General features: G+C 47.9%; 1 protein-coding gene across 1 annotated transcript; it reads left to right on the plus strand.

Annotated features, from left to right (window-relative positions):
• The first annotated feature begins 7,034 nt into the window (after positions 1 to 7,034).
• LOC141737669 (endonuclease domain-containing 1 protein-like) lies at positions 7,035 to 10,149 on the plus strand. Its single transcript, XM_074572608.1, has 2 exons — positions 7,035 to 7,319; positions 9,444 to 10,149. The coding sequence occupies exons 1-2, from the start codon at positions 7,035 to 7,037 to the stop codon at positions 9,987 to 9,989; spliced, it is 831 nt and encodes a 276-aa protein (XP_074428709.1). The 3' UTR covers positions 9,990 to 10,149.
• The last annotated feature ends 2,783 nt before the right edge of the window (positions 10,150 to 12,932 follow it).

Genomic DNA, 12,932 nt, shown 5'->3' on the forward strand with positions numbered 1-12,932 from the left:
CTTAGAATGCTGGATTTGTCAGTAATGGCAAGAAAGTCACAAATACATAAAATTACAAAGCACAAAGTTAAGATTATACTTAAGAGAAATGAGGTCTCTCTTGGCAGCTTCAGCATCTCCAAGGGCTTTCTCTTAAATCACACCTTCTGTCTCTTAACAGAAGATGATGCCTGTATTTCGGCAGGATCTGTGACCCTCCTGCGGTGCAGCGTTACCACGTCTCTTCTGGCTAGAGGCAGGGCAGCGGCCACTGACCGCCTAGAGCTGACACCTTCAGAGGTGACGTGAAGATCAGGGTTGCCTGCCATGGCCCTCCCTGCCATGCCACATCCAGGGGCTTTAGGGGATGCCAAGTCTGGCAGAGACAACCCACAGCACAACCCCTGAGCAAAGGGGGTTCCTAATCACTTCCTAATTAGTGACGAGGCTTCTCCTTTGGAATTTGGTCTGACATATTTCCGCTGACAATCGGCAACCTCATTTCCAGATAGAGTGAGCCAGCAGCCTCACTGGAAATCTTCATGTTGATGTAACTGCTAATTACCCTCAGCGTAATTAATAGGCAGTGGCACAGCCTGTATTTATTGCAGAGAGGGCCAACCTGGGGCTCCTGAGCAGCTGAAGCGCGGTTCTCACAGTGCGGTGATTTTCAATGGATAGCAGAGGAGCTGGGTTGGTGCAGAGACCATTGGATATCATCAGTCTCTCCGTGTGGGGCCAGATGAGCTGATGAGGTCTCCTCTGGTTGGCATCTATCCCCCAGAGGAGTCTGAACCAGGGATCTGAACCAGGGATCTGGAAACGTGCCCTCCTCTTGGCTCTCTGAGGTACGTGGTGTGTCTTTGTGGCTTTGGGCTGTAGAAACACTTTAATGTACAACTCTCAGGGCCAGGGAATTTGGCCATCTGCTGCCTTGTTATAATTTTCCAGACAATATCTGAGTGTGTCCCCGCAGGGTGTTGGGGGGAGAAGATGGGAGATGCATCTACCGTAGGGTCATAGAAATGTTAGTTGGAAAGATGAACTGGAGGACGCTAATTCAACCTCCTGCCTGAAGCAGAAGCACTGACAGCTCTAAACCGGCTTAGCTGTGGTTTCATCCAGCTAAGCATTGAGTCATCTCTGCAATTCATCATTTGTCATTTCCCAACAACCTGTCACAGAGCTGTACTACCTACCTAGAGACATTTTTTTATCCTGCTGCCCAACCTGCACCTCCCAAGCCACAGTCTGTGGCTGCTGCCCTTTGTGGTACTGTCTGGCTCTACCACAAAGAGCTTGACTTCGTTATCTTTGCTCTCCGGAGTAGTTCCAGGCAGCTATTGGGCTGCCCTTCAGCCTCCCCTTTGCCAGACTCAACAAGACTGAATCCCTCAACCTATTTTCCTAAGACATGTGCCCCATGCCTCTGACCACCTTGATAGCATCTCTCAGAGCAGCTCCAGACCAGTCAAGTCTCAACAGGATTTGAGAGACCACGTACCTGGTGAAATCCTATCCCTAATATTGTCTTCCAGGAAGAGAAATCAACAGAGGCTTAATAAACAGGTTGTATCAGTAATTAAAGATATTTCATCCTTGTAAAAATATATCTGTATGCAACCACAGTGTGGATTAGTTTCCATACAGACCAACCTGTTCATGAAATCAAAGCGCAGTTGCGAGTGTTGCTATCTATATCTTACGGAAAAGTGTGCTTTTATCGCTGCATGGTGGAAGGAAGGAAATCCCACAAATCCAGGCTCCAGAGTTGCTTTAATGTCTTGGGACTTCCATTTTACCTAAGGAAAAACAGCGGGATGTGAGATACTTTCCAGTCCAACCTACTACCCTTTGATTTCCCTTGCTGTCAGCGAGACCAGCAGTCAACTGTAGCAGCGCATCAGCTTGGTGCTGCTGCTTTCCTCCAGATAAAGTTTGCACCTCACTGGAGGTGCGAGACCCGCTGCCCATAAAGGTGAGAAAAGCCTGGAGGTAGGGGAATGGGACGTGACCCAAGCTTGAAGGAAAAGTGCATTTCTTCACCAAATGGCCTTGGCAGGCTGTGCTGAAGGCAGGGGTGGACTATTTTGGGTATAGCATTGAAGCCACCGTGCTGCTAAGTTGAATGAGGGAGCCCATTGAGGGAGAAGCAAACTGGAGGGATGGAAGAAAGGGGTCTCACAAGCCCCAGAAAATGCAAAAGGACAGATCCCACATCTATCTAGACCTCCCCTTTGGTGCTAATCTTTCACCACCCAGGCCATGTGAGGAGGCATCGCAAGGAAGGTGTAGTCAGAAGCGATCTGTGCTTACTGACCCGAATGTGCGTGGTGCCTCCTTTTCCTCTCGTGAGTATGCACCTCCTCCATCCCTGACCCCAGCCCTGACCTCACTGGCGGGATTTCCCCATCAATTCAACACTCGCCTTTTTCAGTGCAGCACCATAAAATCAGCAAGAAGCCAGCCCTCCCCACCCTGAGTCATGGGGTTGAGCTTCTTGAACTTTGAGTGAACAGGTTTTTTTCCGTGGGGAAACCCATCTGTCTGACATAATGTAGACTGCCTCTGCAACCACTTCTAGTCCACAAAAGGTATTAAGATGCAGAAGTTCTGATTTTCATACCACAGTGCAAGAACTGAGCTTCTTCCTGGGTATGTGGGAAAAAAGCTGCTTCAAAACCTGGAGCCGTGACCCCAGTGATGGCGTGAATTGCCCTGCAATGCTTTTCCAGATATACCCTAAAACCAGAGACACCAAGAGAGGGGGTGGATTTATTGCACAAGGCTTTGTGCATCTAAAAGTCAGACATCTGTGACCGAGCTATCAGCTTAGACTGCCTTTATACTCAACACAGAATAAACACTTCAATTTGAACTATTTTAGACAGTTTCACATTTTACATTTGCCAAATTTGGGCCAACACGAACTCATCTCTGGAGTCACCTTTTTCTCTCCATTGACTATAAAGGACAGATTTGGAAATCTGTTTTTCAAATGCCTGAATTAGGATGAATGAATCCCATACAGAGAGATCTTGGGAATAGGTATCTTATTATTTCTCCCTTTGTAAGATTTTTATGTAAGATTATTTTAAGATTTCCATGTGCTAGAAGATAGATACAAACACAGCGTTCTTATTTTCCTTCTACATCAATATTACTTCACTGCTTTTAGCCGTCTGCATTTTACCTCTGCTCCCAGGCAAATATCCTTCTTTTTCCTTGCCACCATCACTTCATCCATCAACACCCATCCTGCAGAAGTACTGGCGCACATCTGTGACAAAGGGTTTCGGTTATCGCCTAACCCTCCCCAGCGGACCTCATGCTCCTGCATGAGAATCAGAAAGTGAAAATGACGGACTGATTTTTGGTCTCCAAAGCTGAACGAGACTGAAAGAGTGAAAGTAACCACACGCAACCCAACAGCTCTCAGCTGGTGAGTATTTGTAGCAGGGTGATACTTCACCGGTGACAAGAAGGACACCCCGCTGTCCCCAGGTGTTACCTGCTCTGTGTGCACAGAGAGAGTCTGGTGGAGTTAATATAACTAAAGTTACCCAAATCACGTGCCACCTTTTTCAGCTGAGTTGTAATTTTTCAAAAACACTGCTTGATCCTTATGGGGAAAGGATGGATTGAATACATTTGTCTCCAAAATGCAAGGATTGCCATAAGTCAGCATTTAGGAGAATAGCTCACGATAATTGTTTAAAAATAATAATATACACCCGTTCTCCTTGAAGGCATTAGGCAACCTAGTAAATCTTTTACATCTTTAGCTTTTTTCCTGAATTTTTTTCCATAAATGTGATATTTTTTACATGGCCACGGACAAGGGTTGTGTTGTTTGTATGGGAGATGGGCCATGCATGGCAGGGCTGCTTTGAGGGCACTTGTGGGACACTGGGGAGGGACAGAAGAAGCAGTTGCTGCCTCTGCTGGGCACCTTAAATCTTTGGTCTGGTCTGGGTCAGCTTTTCAACCTTCATTTGAAGCTCATGCTCATCCAAACACCTGACAAGTAGGAACACACTTGGCATAGTGGTAGGGTGAGTCGTTCGTGTCTCAGCATCCTGGTTGTTGCAAAAGAGTGCGCTGGCCTTGAGGTTTCTACCCTCCCCCTCTGCCCTCGCTCACATCCATAGAGTACTTCCCAAAAACAGAGGTGACACACAGGTCAATGAGGCTGGCGTATCCAGCATCCGGACATCTTCATGTCCTGCCTGTGGCCATGGGATACCGGGGATCTTTGCTGCCCTCTAAGGAGAATGGCCCAGAACAGCATGCATCTCCTCGGTTCACATGTCCAAGCGATGTTTCTCTTCCTTGCATTTTGTTTTCTCTGGCCCATTTGGCTTCTGCTGCTGGGATTTACTCCTTGCTGAAGACCCGCACTGCTAAATCTACTTAGCATCTCTTTGGCTATTCACTTTTTCCTCCATGGGGACCGACACCTCAAGAGAAGGCTTTGGTGGCACCTCTTTTTCTGAAGTAGAAATAGTGCCCTCCTCTGACACTGCTGGTTCAAAATCTCCTTCTTCCTGCAGTGCAGTCACTAGAGGGATTTGCATCTCGTTGCATTAGGACAGCTACCTCATAGCTTGCCCTGCTTTGAGCAGGAGGTTGGACTGTGGTTGTAAGCATCTGATAGAAAGAAAGCTGAGGTAGATATCAGGAGAACATCCTCATGGGGAAGTCAGGTCTGGACTTTGATACACTTTCCCTAGAAAAGTGCTGCAAGTCCTGTTTCTTTTCAACCATGACATGGAAAAATTATTGGAAGTACTTCATCGACAGATCTCTGGGCTCCCAACTGGGAGAAGACTGGAGGATCCAATAGGATTTTTTCCATCTCTGACCTTTAAAAGTGGAAGAAATAGAGGTTTGTCTTACAGGACAGACCAGGTGGGAGCTGGCTTGCAGGAGACCTCGTTCAACATCACTCACATCACCTCTCCATCCAGAAAATGCACAGATCTGGACAACATGTAGGCACTGCCTACACTGACATGAAAGGCAGAATAGTGCCAGCTATTGAGCATTGGAGCACAGTCTTCATAAAAATCAGTGAAATGCCAAAGCATGATGTCTTAGGAGTAGGACGAGAGGTTTATGGCTTCTTCTAGTTATTTCTGGTTATAACAACCAGCTTGTTGTTACAGTATTCCTGGACTGTTGTCTGTATTTTAGAAAGAGTACATTTTTGTATATACTCAGGGAAGTTTGCCCACATTAATTAAGACTGTGGAGAAGTGGAAGAGTTTGGTTTCCTTCCCACTGCTTATTCGTTCACAACTCAACTGCACTCGTTTTCTTCCACTTCCAAAAGCAGAGTGCCCACATAAGGATTTTAAACAGCTTCACTGGTCCACCGCAAGAGTTAACCCAGGCTAGCTTTTGCTGATACCAGTTTCATGGAAACACTTTTTGCCATCCCAGGCTGCCTTGCTGCAAATTGCCCTGCGTGGGATTTCACCATCAGGTTTTTGAAATCTTGACCTAAGTTTCCATTGCATTTTTGATATCACAGCTGGGTATATTGATTCTGTTACCTAAGCTGGTATCTGTTTTGGCTGCTTACTGTTTCACTATGGATATTATAAGTCCTTTTTGAAAAAAGAAGGAACTTGGTGTTGACTGGCTGTCCTCTTCCTTTCTCTGTACATAACAACTTTTAGTGAGCGGCAGCACTCCAGCCATGACCATATACTTTACTGAGTTAAAAGCAGAGGACCAGCAAGGATTGCCTGGACATCAAGCTCAGCACTTTGCTATTCTGCTTCAGAAGTGTCGTCAAATGCTGTTTTAGAGTCCCAGTATCCCATTGCTCCAATACCTTGAGACATGCGTTCAATGGCCAACCTCTTAAACTGAAAAAATGTACAGGATTAGACCTGCCAGCATCGGAGGGAATTTTGGAGCACTTTTCTCCAAATAGAAAGATCTCGCTGTCTGCTGAAAATCACGTCAACAGCCGAGTAAGACAAAATAGGACCTGTTTCTCTTCAAGAAATAGCAATTCCCACACCAGCGCCTTTTACTGTGCAGGAAAAACAATCAGGAAAGCTAAAGATGTGGGTCAGCAGGAATCCTGTGCCCCTCAGTATTGCTATAGCAGCAGCCAGGGTGCTGGTGAGACAGAGACATCACCCCTTGTGCTTGCTGCTACCATCTGCTCGGCCTCTTCTCGCTCTGTAAGCTCATTGTCTGGAGTTGGACGCCCCAAAAATGCAAGCTGAGCAGCAGGGCACAGCTTTCCCAATGTCAGCTGTCTGAGAGCCAGGACCTCAAGCTGGATCACTTTGGGGTAAACATCTGATCTAACTTCAGCAGAGGTTAATCCTGCTGCGAGCACAGAGGAGTTATGGAAGAGATGCACGTCTGTGTGAACTTGGATGGGGACAGGGCTATATAGGAAGCACAGCATCGCTGTTATCTCCCTTCCAAATCCCCTGCAAGGCTGAAGCCCAGTGCGGCATTGCAGGTGGTTGGGCAAAGCATGGGCCCACCTGCAGGTCCGCTGCTGTGGGAAGGTCCTCAGAGCAGAATGGAGGAACCCCTGGGTTGCTGCAGGCTTTTTTCTCCAGTGCCAATGAAAAAAACTCCAAAACAAAACCAAAACCAACCCTGTTGGTGCTGGCATTCAGGACTCTGCCTTCCTGCTGAGCTCGTGGCCAACACAGGTAGGCTGGAAAAGGTGGCCTTGCCCAACAGCATGCCTCTGTTCCAAGAAAACTTTGCTGTGTGAGCTGATTAGACATGGGATGGGTTTGGGTCACTCCTCAGAGGGGCTGATTTCTCCCACTGCCGCCTTCTCTAGGCACCTCAAACCTATTTTAGATCTCACCTTTATTCCCCTGTTGATTTTTCCATATCCAGGAGGACTGAAGTTGTCCCCTCCTTGGTCTCTCATAGTCCCCTCCTCTGCTGGCCTTGTCCCACAAGCACAAAAAGGACTCCAGGCCATGATGAGCTTTCTCCAAGATAAGTGTCTCTCTGCATTTGCTCTACAGGTGAGCAAGAGCCCTTCACGTGAAATCCTCCCTGCGATGCTGTTGCTGCTGCTTCTGCAGGTCTCGGCGACCTGCCTCTGGCTGGGACGCAGTGAGGTGGTGACATCCTTTCAAGGTTCATGCCCTCAGTTTTTCTTCCGGCAAACCCCCCCAAATCAAGCCCTGGAACCGCAGAACCCAGCCTGGATCTGCCAGCGTTACAGGAACCAGTATTACTTTGCCACCCTGTACGACAGGACCCGGCGTATTCCCGTATACTCCGCTTACGTTTACAATCCCACATCTTGTCCGAGAACTAACCCATGGATGATTGAGCCCCAGGTGAGTGTCCTCTCCTACAGCGCGTCACCCTCCAGTCATTAAAAGATGAGCTGCAGCCTTTTAGCAAATACTTCTTTTTCCTCCCACCCCACCCCACACATGCAAATGGACCCACTGGATGGGATTCTTCTCATCTAACTTCAAGCACCTTCAGCACACGAGTCCTCTGATGCATTTGAGACATCAGCAGGAGGATGAGATGAGTCATATCCTAAAGGTGTCCATATTTCTGCATTGACCTTACAGGAACATTATTCTACATTACATTAATTGACATTCCATTAAGTCCAATGACACCCCTCCCTGTCCCATGCTGTGGTGGGGGACCAAACGATGGGGAAAAGACATCCAACTGCAGGTCAATTTGAGGGACCAGCTGTGCTGGGCTCTGATCTCCACCCTGAGCTGTTTTGTGTCCTTGACATAGCTTATTTGCTCCCAAGTAAGAGTCAATTTGGCCTTGTAAGCGGCATGAGAGAAGTGAAACAGTCCAGGTGAAGGCACGCAGTGATGAGAGGGTTGGATTAACACAGGAAATTTGTTGAGTGACATTTCAGGCAGTGAAAAGTGAGTAGGACCAGTACCAGTCAAGTCAGAAGTGCGTGATCTCCATCCACCTGTGTCGCCCCTTACCGCCGTTGCCTCCGGCTTGGTTCAGAAGGATCCACCAGACACACAGACCTCTGCAAGCTACAGGGCCCTCCCACACGTCCTTCTGACAAACTTCAGACCATCAGTAAAAGAGGCCGAGTGAATCATGGGACAGATGAAGAGGAAATTCAGGTCATTGCTAGGGACACAGTAGCAGCAGGGAATGTAGGTGAAAATGCGGCACAGGAGAAAGCCATATGACCTGTTCCAGAGGAAGGCTAAATACGTTTCCCTAAAAATGAAAAGAAAGGTGTCATAGGTATGAAAAACCCTTGTAATTCATAGGAACTCAGGCAACTAGTTTGGTGTTGCACTGCTGCAGCCTCCATGTTTAGAGGGGACAGAAACTTCTGTTTTCCTCCTGGACCATGGACCCAGGGCACCTGAGAAATCTGTGGGTTTGTTAACATTTTTCAGAGGTCTTTTGGCAGTATTTACGTTCCCCAGGTCTCTGGGCATTCTGAGCTCCTTGAAGAAGCCAATAATTTCTAACGTCTCTGCAGTGGTGGCACAGAAGGAACACACCTGTGCTCCCTGGCACAGATCAGCTCTGAGACACATTATTAGCACTGCAACAGCCGATCCCACTTGCATTGAGGTATTTTTGCTCACTCAGCAAAAAGCTTCATCCTCACAATGAACTACAGCCCTCCCAGGGAAAAATCACCTTGAGGACCAGTTTCCCAGCACATCTGCCATGAGATTAGAGGAGGCAAACACTGGTGTTTCAGGAGTGTGATACACCTGCACCAACCACACAAACTTCTTCCCGAGAGAGGGGTGAAGCAGGAGAAGAGCAGAAGGGTCTGAGTCCTCCTCATCTCCTCCTGGTAGGGCTCCATGGCTCTTCTGCTCATCCTCATCTCACCCTGGCCACCTTCAAGGACTCCTTAAGACCTTCAAAGAGGATATCTGTGTGCTTGTTTTCCCTAAGCTTGTAAAACACAAGGCTGTTGTCAGATTGGATTAACAAAGGCATGAAAATCTTCCATGGAGACTGAGAGAGCTCTTGTGGAAATGGGGCTGAATGGAGCAAAGGCCAGGGCTGATGATAACATGCTTAGATGCAGGTGGGACGATTAGGGAGAGCCCTGTGCAGATGTGAGATGTGGAGAAGGGGGAAAGGGAACCAGATGTGGCAGGGGAGGTGTCTCACCAGAGTCACCTTTCAAACCTGAGAGTGGAAAATGCTCATTCTCTCATGCGTCCACCCACATTCCCACTGCAGGCTGGGTTTCAAAGGTCACAACTCAAATTGACAGCAGTCAAAATCTGAGCTTTTTATTTTTATTTTTTTTAACTTGTGTGCATCTGGGAGGAGCAGCTTTAGAATTTCTCTCTGATTCATGCATTTTCATAAACTGAGATGACAAAAAATGGTTTCTCAGCACTCAGAGACTTCTGCTTCAGGGAAGCCTGCTCCTTTACTCTTATCCCCAATCCTAACACCTTTTCCTCTTCTTACCTGTCAAGCTGGTGAGTCTAAATTGTAACAAAAGTATGGAAAATACAAATACCTTCTTAAAAGAATGCAACGTTACCTTAAAGCAACTCAGCGACAGCCAAGCTATCCGCAAAGACTACAATAGCCTGAAGGGTTTGCACCGTGGCCATTTGAACCCCTGTGGACATCACAACGACTCCAGCAGCATGAACGCTACCTTCACCCTCACCAACATAGTCCCCCAGGATGAGAAACTCAACATTGGTGCCTGGAAAAACTATGAGCAGCAAACGATGATCAAGAAGACCCAGGACTGTAAGACCACCTACGTTGTCGTGGGCGCCGTGCCTGGGAACAACTATATCTCCAATGGGAGGGTTAATAAACCCAGCTACATCTGGTCAAGTGCCTGCTGCGAGGTGGACAACAACCACAGGAAGGCTTGGGCGGTCATTGCCGAGAACGACAAGAATGCGGTCGAGCTCCTCACGCTGGGGGGGCTGGAGAACAGGTTGACCCAACTCTACAGTGGGAACCAGGTTTCTCTGTTTGACAGCGCCTGTCCCCGGCAATAAGCCCCACTTCACATCCTGGGTGTAAAAGGCTCAGGAGCCTTCGCCGCTAGCAGCATCACCACGTGTCCTGTGCAGCGTCCGTCCTGCTTCCTTCTCTAGTTGTTTTCCAGCTCTGTCCCTCAGAGCACCTTCTCCTCTGATTAAAGGGAGAAAGAGGTCAGCAGAGCCTCCAGCTGGTTTACTCTCCAGGGCAGTTTACTGTCCAGGGCAAGGGAGTCCTCGCCCTGGCCACTGTGAGGGGCAGGTTGGATAACAGCCCATGGGCAAGGAAATCAGAGCTTGTCGCTGAGAGTAGAGGAGCTTTGCATCTTTCTTTTTCCTTTTCTCCATGCCCATATGCAGATGGTAGCTCCTTCCTCTCCTTGTTAGATGTCACTGATAACGTGCTGCTGACTTGTCTTTCACCTCCTCAGGAAGGGTGTTGGTCTAGGGTGGCTCAGGTTGCCCAGAGAGGTTGTGGAGTCTCCATCTCTGGAGATACTCCAAACCCAACTGGACTTAGTCCTGGACAACCTGCCCTAGCTGACCCTCCTTGAGCAGGGGTCTGGACTAGAGGACCTCGAGAGGTCCCTCCCAACCTCAGCCATTTGGTGATGCTGTGATTTATGCTGGGGCCAGGAAAGCAAAGAGCCCAAGGATTGCTGAGAGTCTGTGAGGATTAGCCTACAAATACGCTCTGACCAACACAGCCAATGACCGCAGCAAAGGATAAAGGGAGAGAGGAAAGTGGAAAGGAGGAAGACAACTAAGCACAGGAGGAACATCCCAGCTCTCCTGAAGTCTGTAGACAGGTAAAAGAGGGAGAAGGAAGGCAATAACCTACATTAATCACTAAGCTCTCTATCCCTGAGCTTACATGAAGACGTGCTTATGTAAATTTGGTAGCAGGTTTTTGTTTGCTTGCTTTTGGACCACGCACCTTGAGAGCAGGAGCTGAGGTATCAGACAACCAGGCTCAGGGATCAGATATGTGGCAGGCTTTGACCAGCCAAAGATAGATTTCTGCAACACGCTGGTTGGATTTCATTCTCTGCTCTACTTCTGAACCTTTTCTGCAGATTTATGTTCAACTGATTTTGTGAAATATATTCAATGGGTGCAAAAGATCAATGTATGCCACAGAGCTTAGTTTCTGAGTAGTTTTCAAAATAAACTATTTGCTCCAGCGCTGCATTGTAGGGTCACCTTACATGTGAATCGGAATTTGCTTCCCACTGGAATTTCCGCTACTACTAATGCCCTAGTACCCATACATCCTTGCAGGAGGTAGGCTGTCCAAATCCCATCTGAAGATGCCGTAACACCTACAACAGTGTCACCATACAACTCCAGTTACTTTTCCTATGAACGTGCATGAACAGAGTGGATCACGGTGCAAAGAGCTCATACAAACCGTCTCACTTACAGAGATACCAACCTTAACCTGCCCCAGCCCCACGGTCCCCAGCTGCAGGAGCATCCTCCCAGGCAGCTTTTGTCTGTGATTTACTCTGGTTTCTGCTGCCCCTGTCTATGAACGGGGAATAGGGATACAGCCCTTCGGTGAGCCCATTGCTGGTCCATGCATGGGGCGTGTGCCCCTGGTGTGGTGGGACGTTCCTCTGTCCACTGGGAAGATACTCCTGCACTGAGATGGGAAGATAATTTCACAGTTTGCGCTCTGTCCATCTGTCTTTGGGGGGAGCTCTGGGCACTAGTGGGTGGCTGGCATTTGAGAGACAAAGGAAAAAGGATTTTGCCCAGGAGCTGTGAGGGGATGCTGGGAGCTAAAGGCCGTTAGCCCTGTGGCTCATTGCATCGCCCGCTGGGGTGGTTTGAACATGCACACAGCTCGCAGAGGGCCCTGCCACTTCCCTGCAAAGGGCTGGATCGTGGAGTTTGCTTAGTCCTTTTCCAAAAACACCGATGGTTCAAACTCCTTGAACTGAACGTGTTGTCACTTCCTGTCCCGAAAAAGAAGGAAACAAGAAAATGAAGAACGTGGCATCATCTGGCCTCTGCTGGAGAAAGCAGCTGGGCAAAACTCCTTTGATGCATCCAGATTTTGAGCAGCTATAGCATTTTGCAAGTGTAAATACAATATGCTTGTTTGTAAAGCTCTCCAGGAGCATCTCTGGCTGCCACGTGGGGAAGGCAGTCTGGGAGCACCTCGCTGGGGCTTTGCCATCTTCTGGGCAAGGGAGATGCCATCTCCATCTGCTGAGTCAGACACACTGAAGCTGTTGGATTTGCCTGTCTCTTCCATGGTGGCAGGAAATGTCTCATGCGTGGTACATTTAATTAAAACTGTGGAGAAGTGGAAGAGTTTGGTTTCCTTCCCACTGCTCATTCGTTCACAACTCAACTGCACTTGTTTTCTTCCGCTTCCAAAAGCAGAGTGCCCACATAAGGATTTTAAACAGCTTCACTGGTCCACCGCAAGAGTTAACCCAGGCTAGCTTTTGCTGATACCAGTTTCATGGAAACACTTTTTGCCATCCAAGGCTGCCTTGCTGCAAATTGCCCTGCGTGGGATTTCACCATCAGGTTTTTGAAATCTTGACCTAAGTTTCCATTGCATTTTTGATATCACAGCTGGGTATATTGATTCTGTTACCTAAGCTGGTATCTGTTTTGGCTGCTTACTGTTTCACTATGGATATTATAAGTCCTTTTTGAAAAAAGAAGGAACTTGGTGTTGACTGGCTGTCCTCTTCCTTTCTCTGTACATAACAACTTTTAGTGAGCGGCAGCACTCCAGCCATGACCATATACTTTACTGAGTTAAAAGCAGAGGACCAGCAAGGATTGCCTGGACATCAAGCTCAGCACTTTGCTATTCTGCTTCAGAAGTGCCATCAGATGTTGTTTTAGAGTCCCAGAATCCCATTGCTCCAATACCTCGAGAGACGCATTCAATGGCCAAGCTCTTGCACTGACAAAATGTATAGGATCAGACCCAAA

The sequence above is a fragment of the Larus michahellis genome, chromosome 1 (assembly GCF_964199755.1).
Source record: "Larus michahellis chromosome 1, bLarMic1.1, whole genome shotgun sequence".
In the NCBI taxonomy this organism is placed as follows: domain Eukaryota; kingdom Metazoa; phylum Chordata; class Aves; order Charadriiformes; family Laridae; genus Larus; species Larus michahellis.

Coding starts and splice junctions, on each gene's coding strand:
- LOC141737669 (XM_074572608.1), top strand. CDS start 7,035: ATGCTGTTGCTGCTGCTTCTGCAGGTCTCGGCGACCTGCCTCTGGCTG. Junction 7,320..9,443: donor CATGGATGATTGAGCCCCAG/GTGAGTGTCCTC, acceptor TTACCTGTCAAG/CTGGTGAGTCTAAATTGTAA.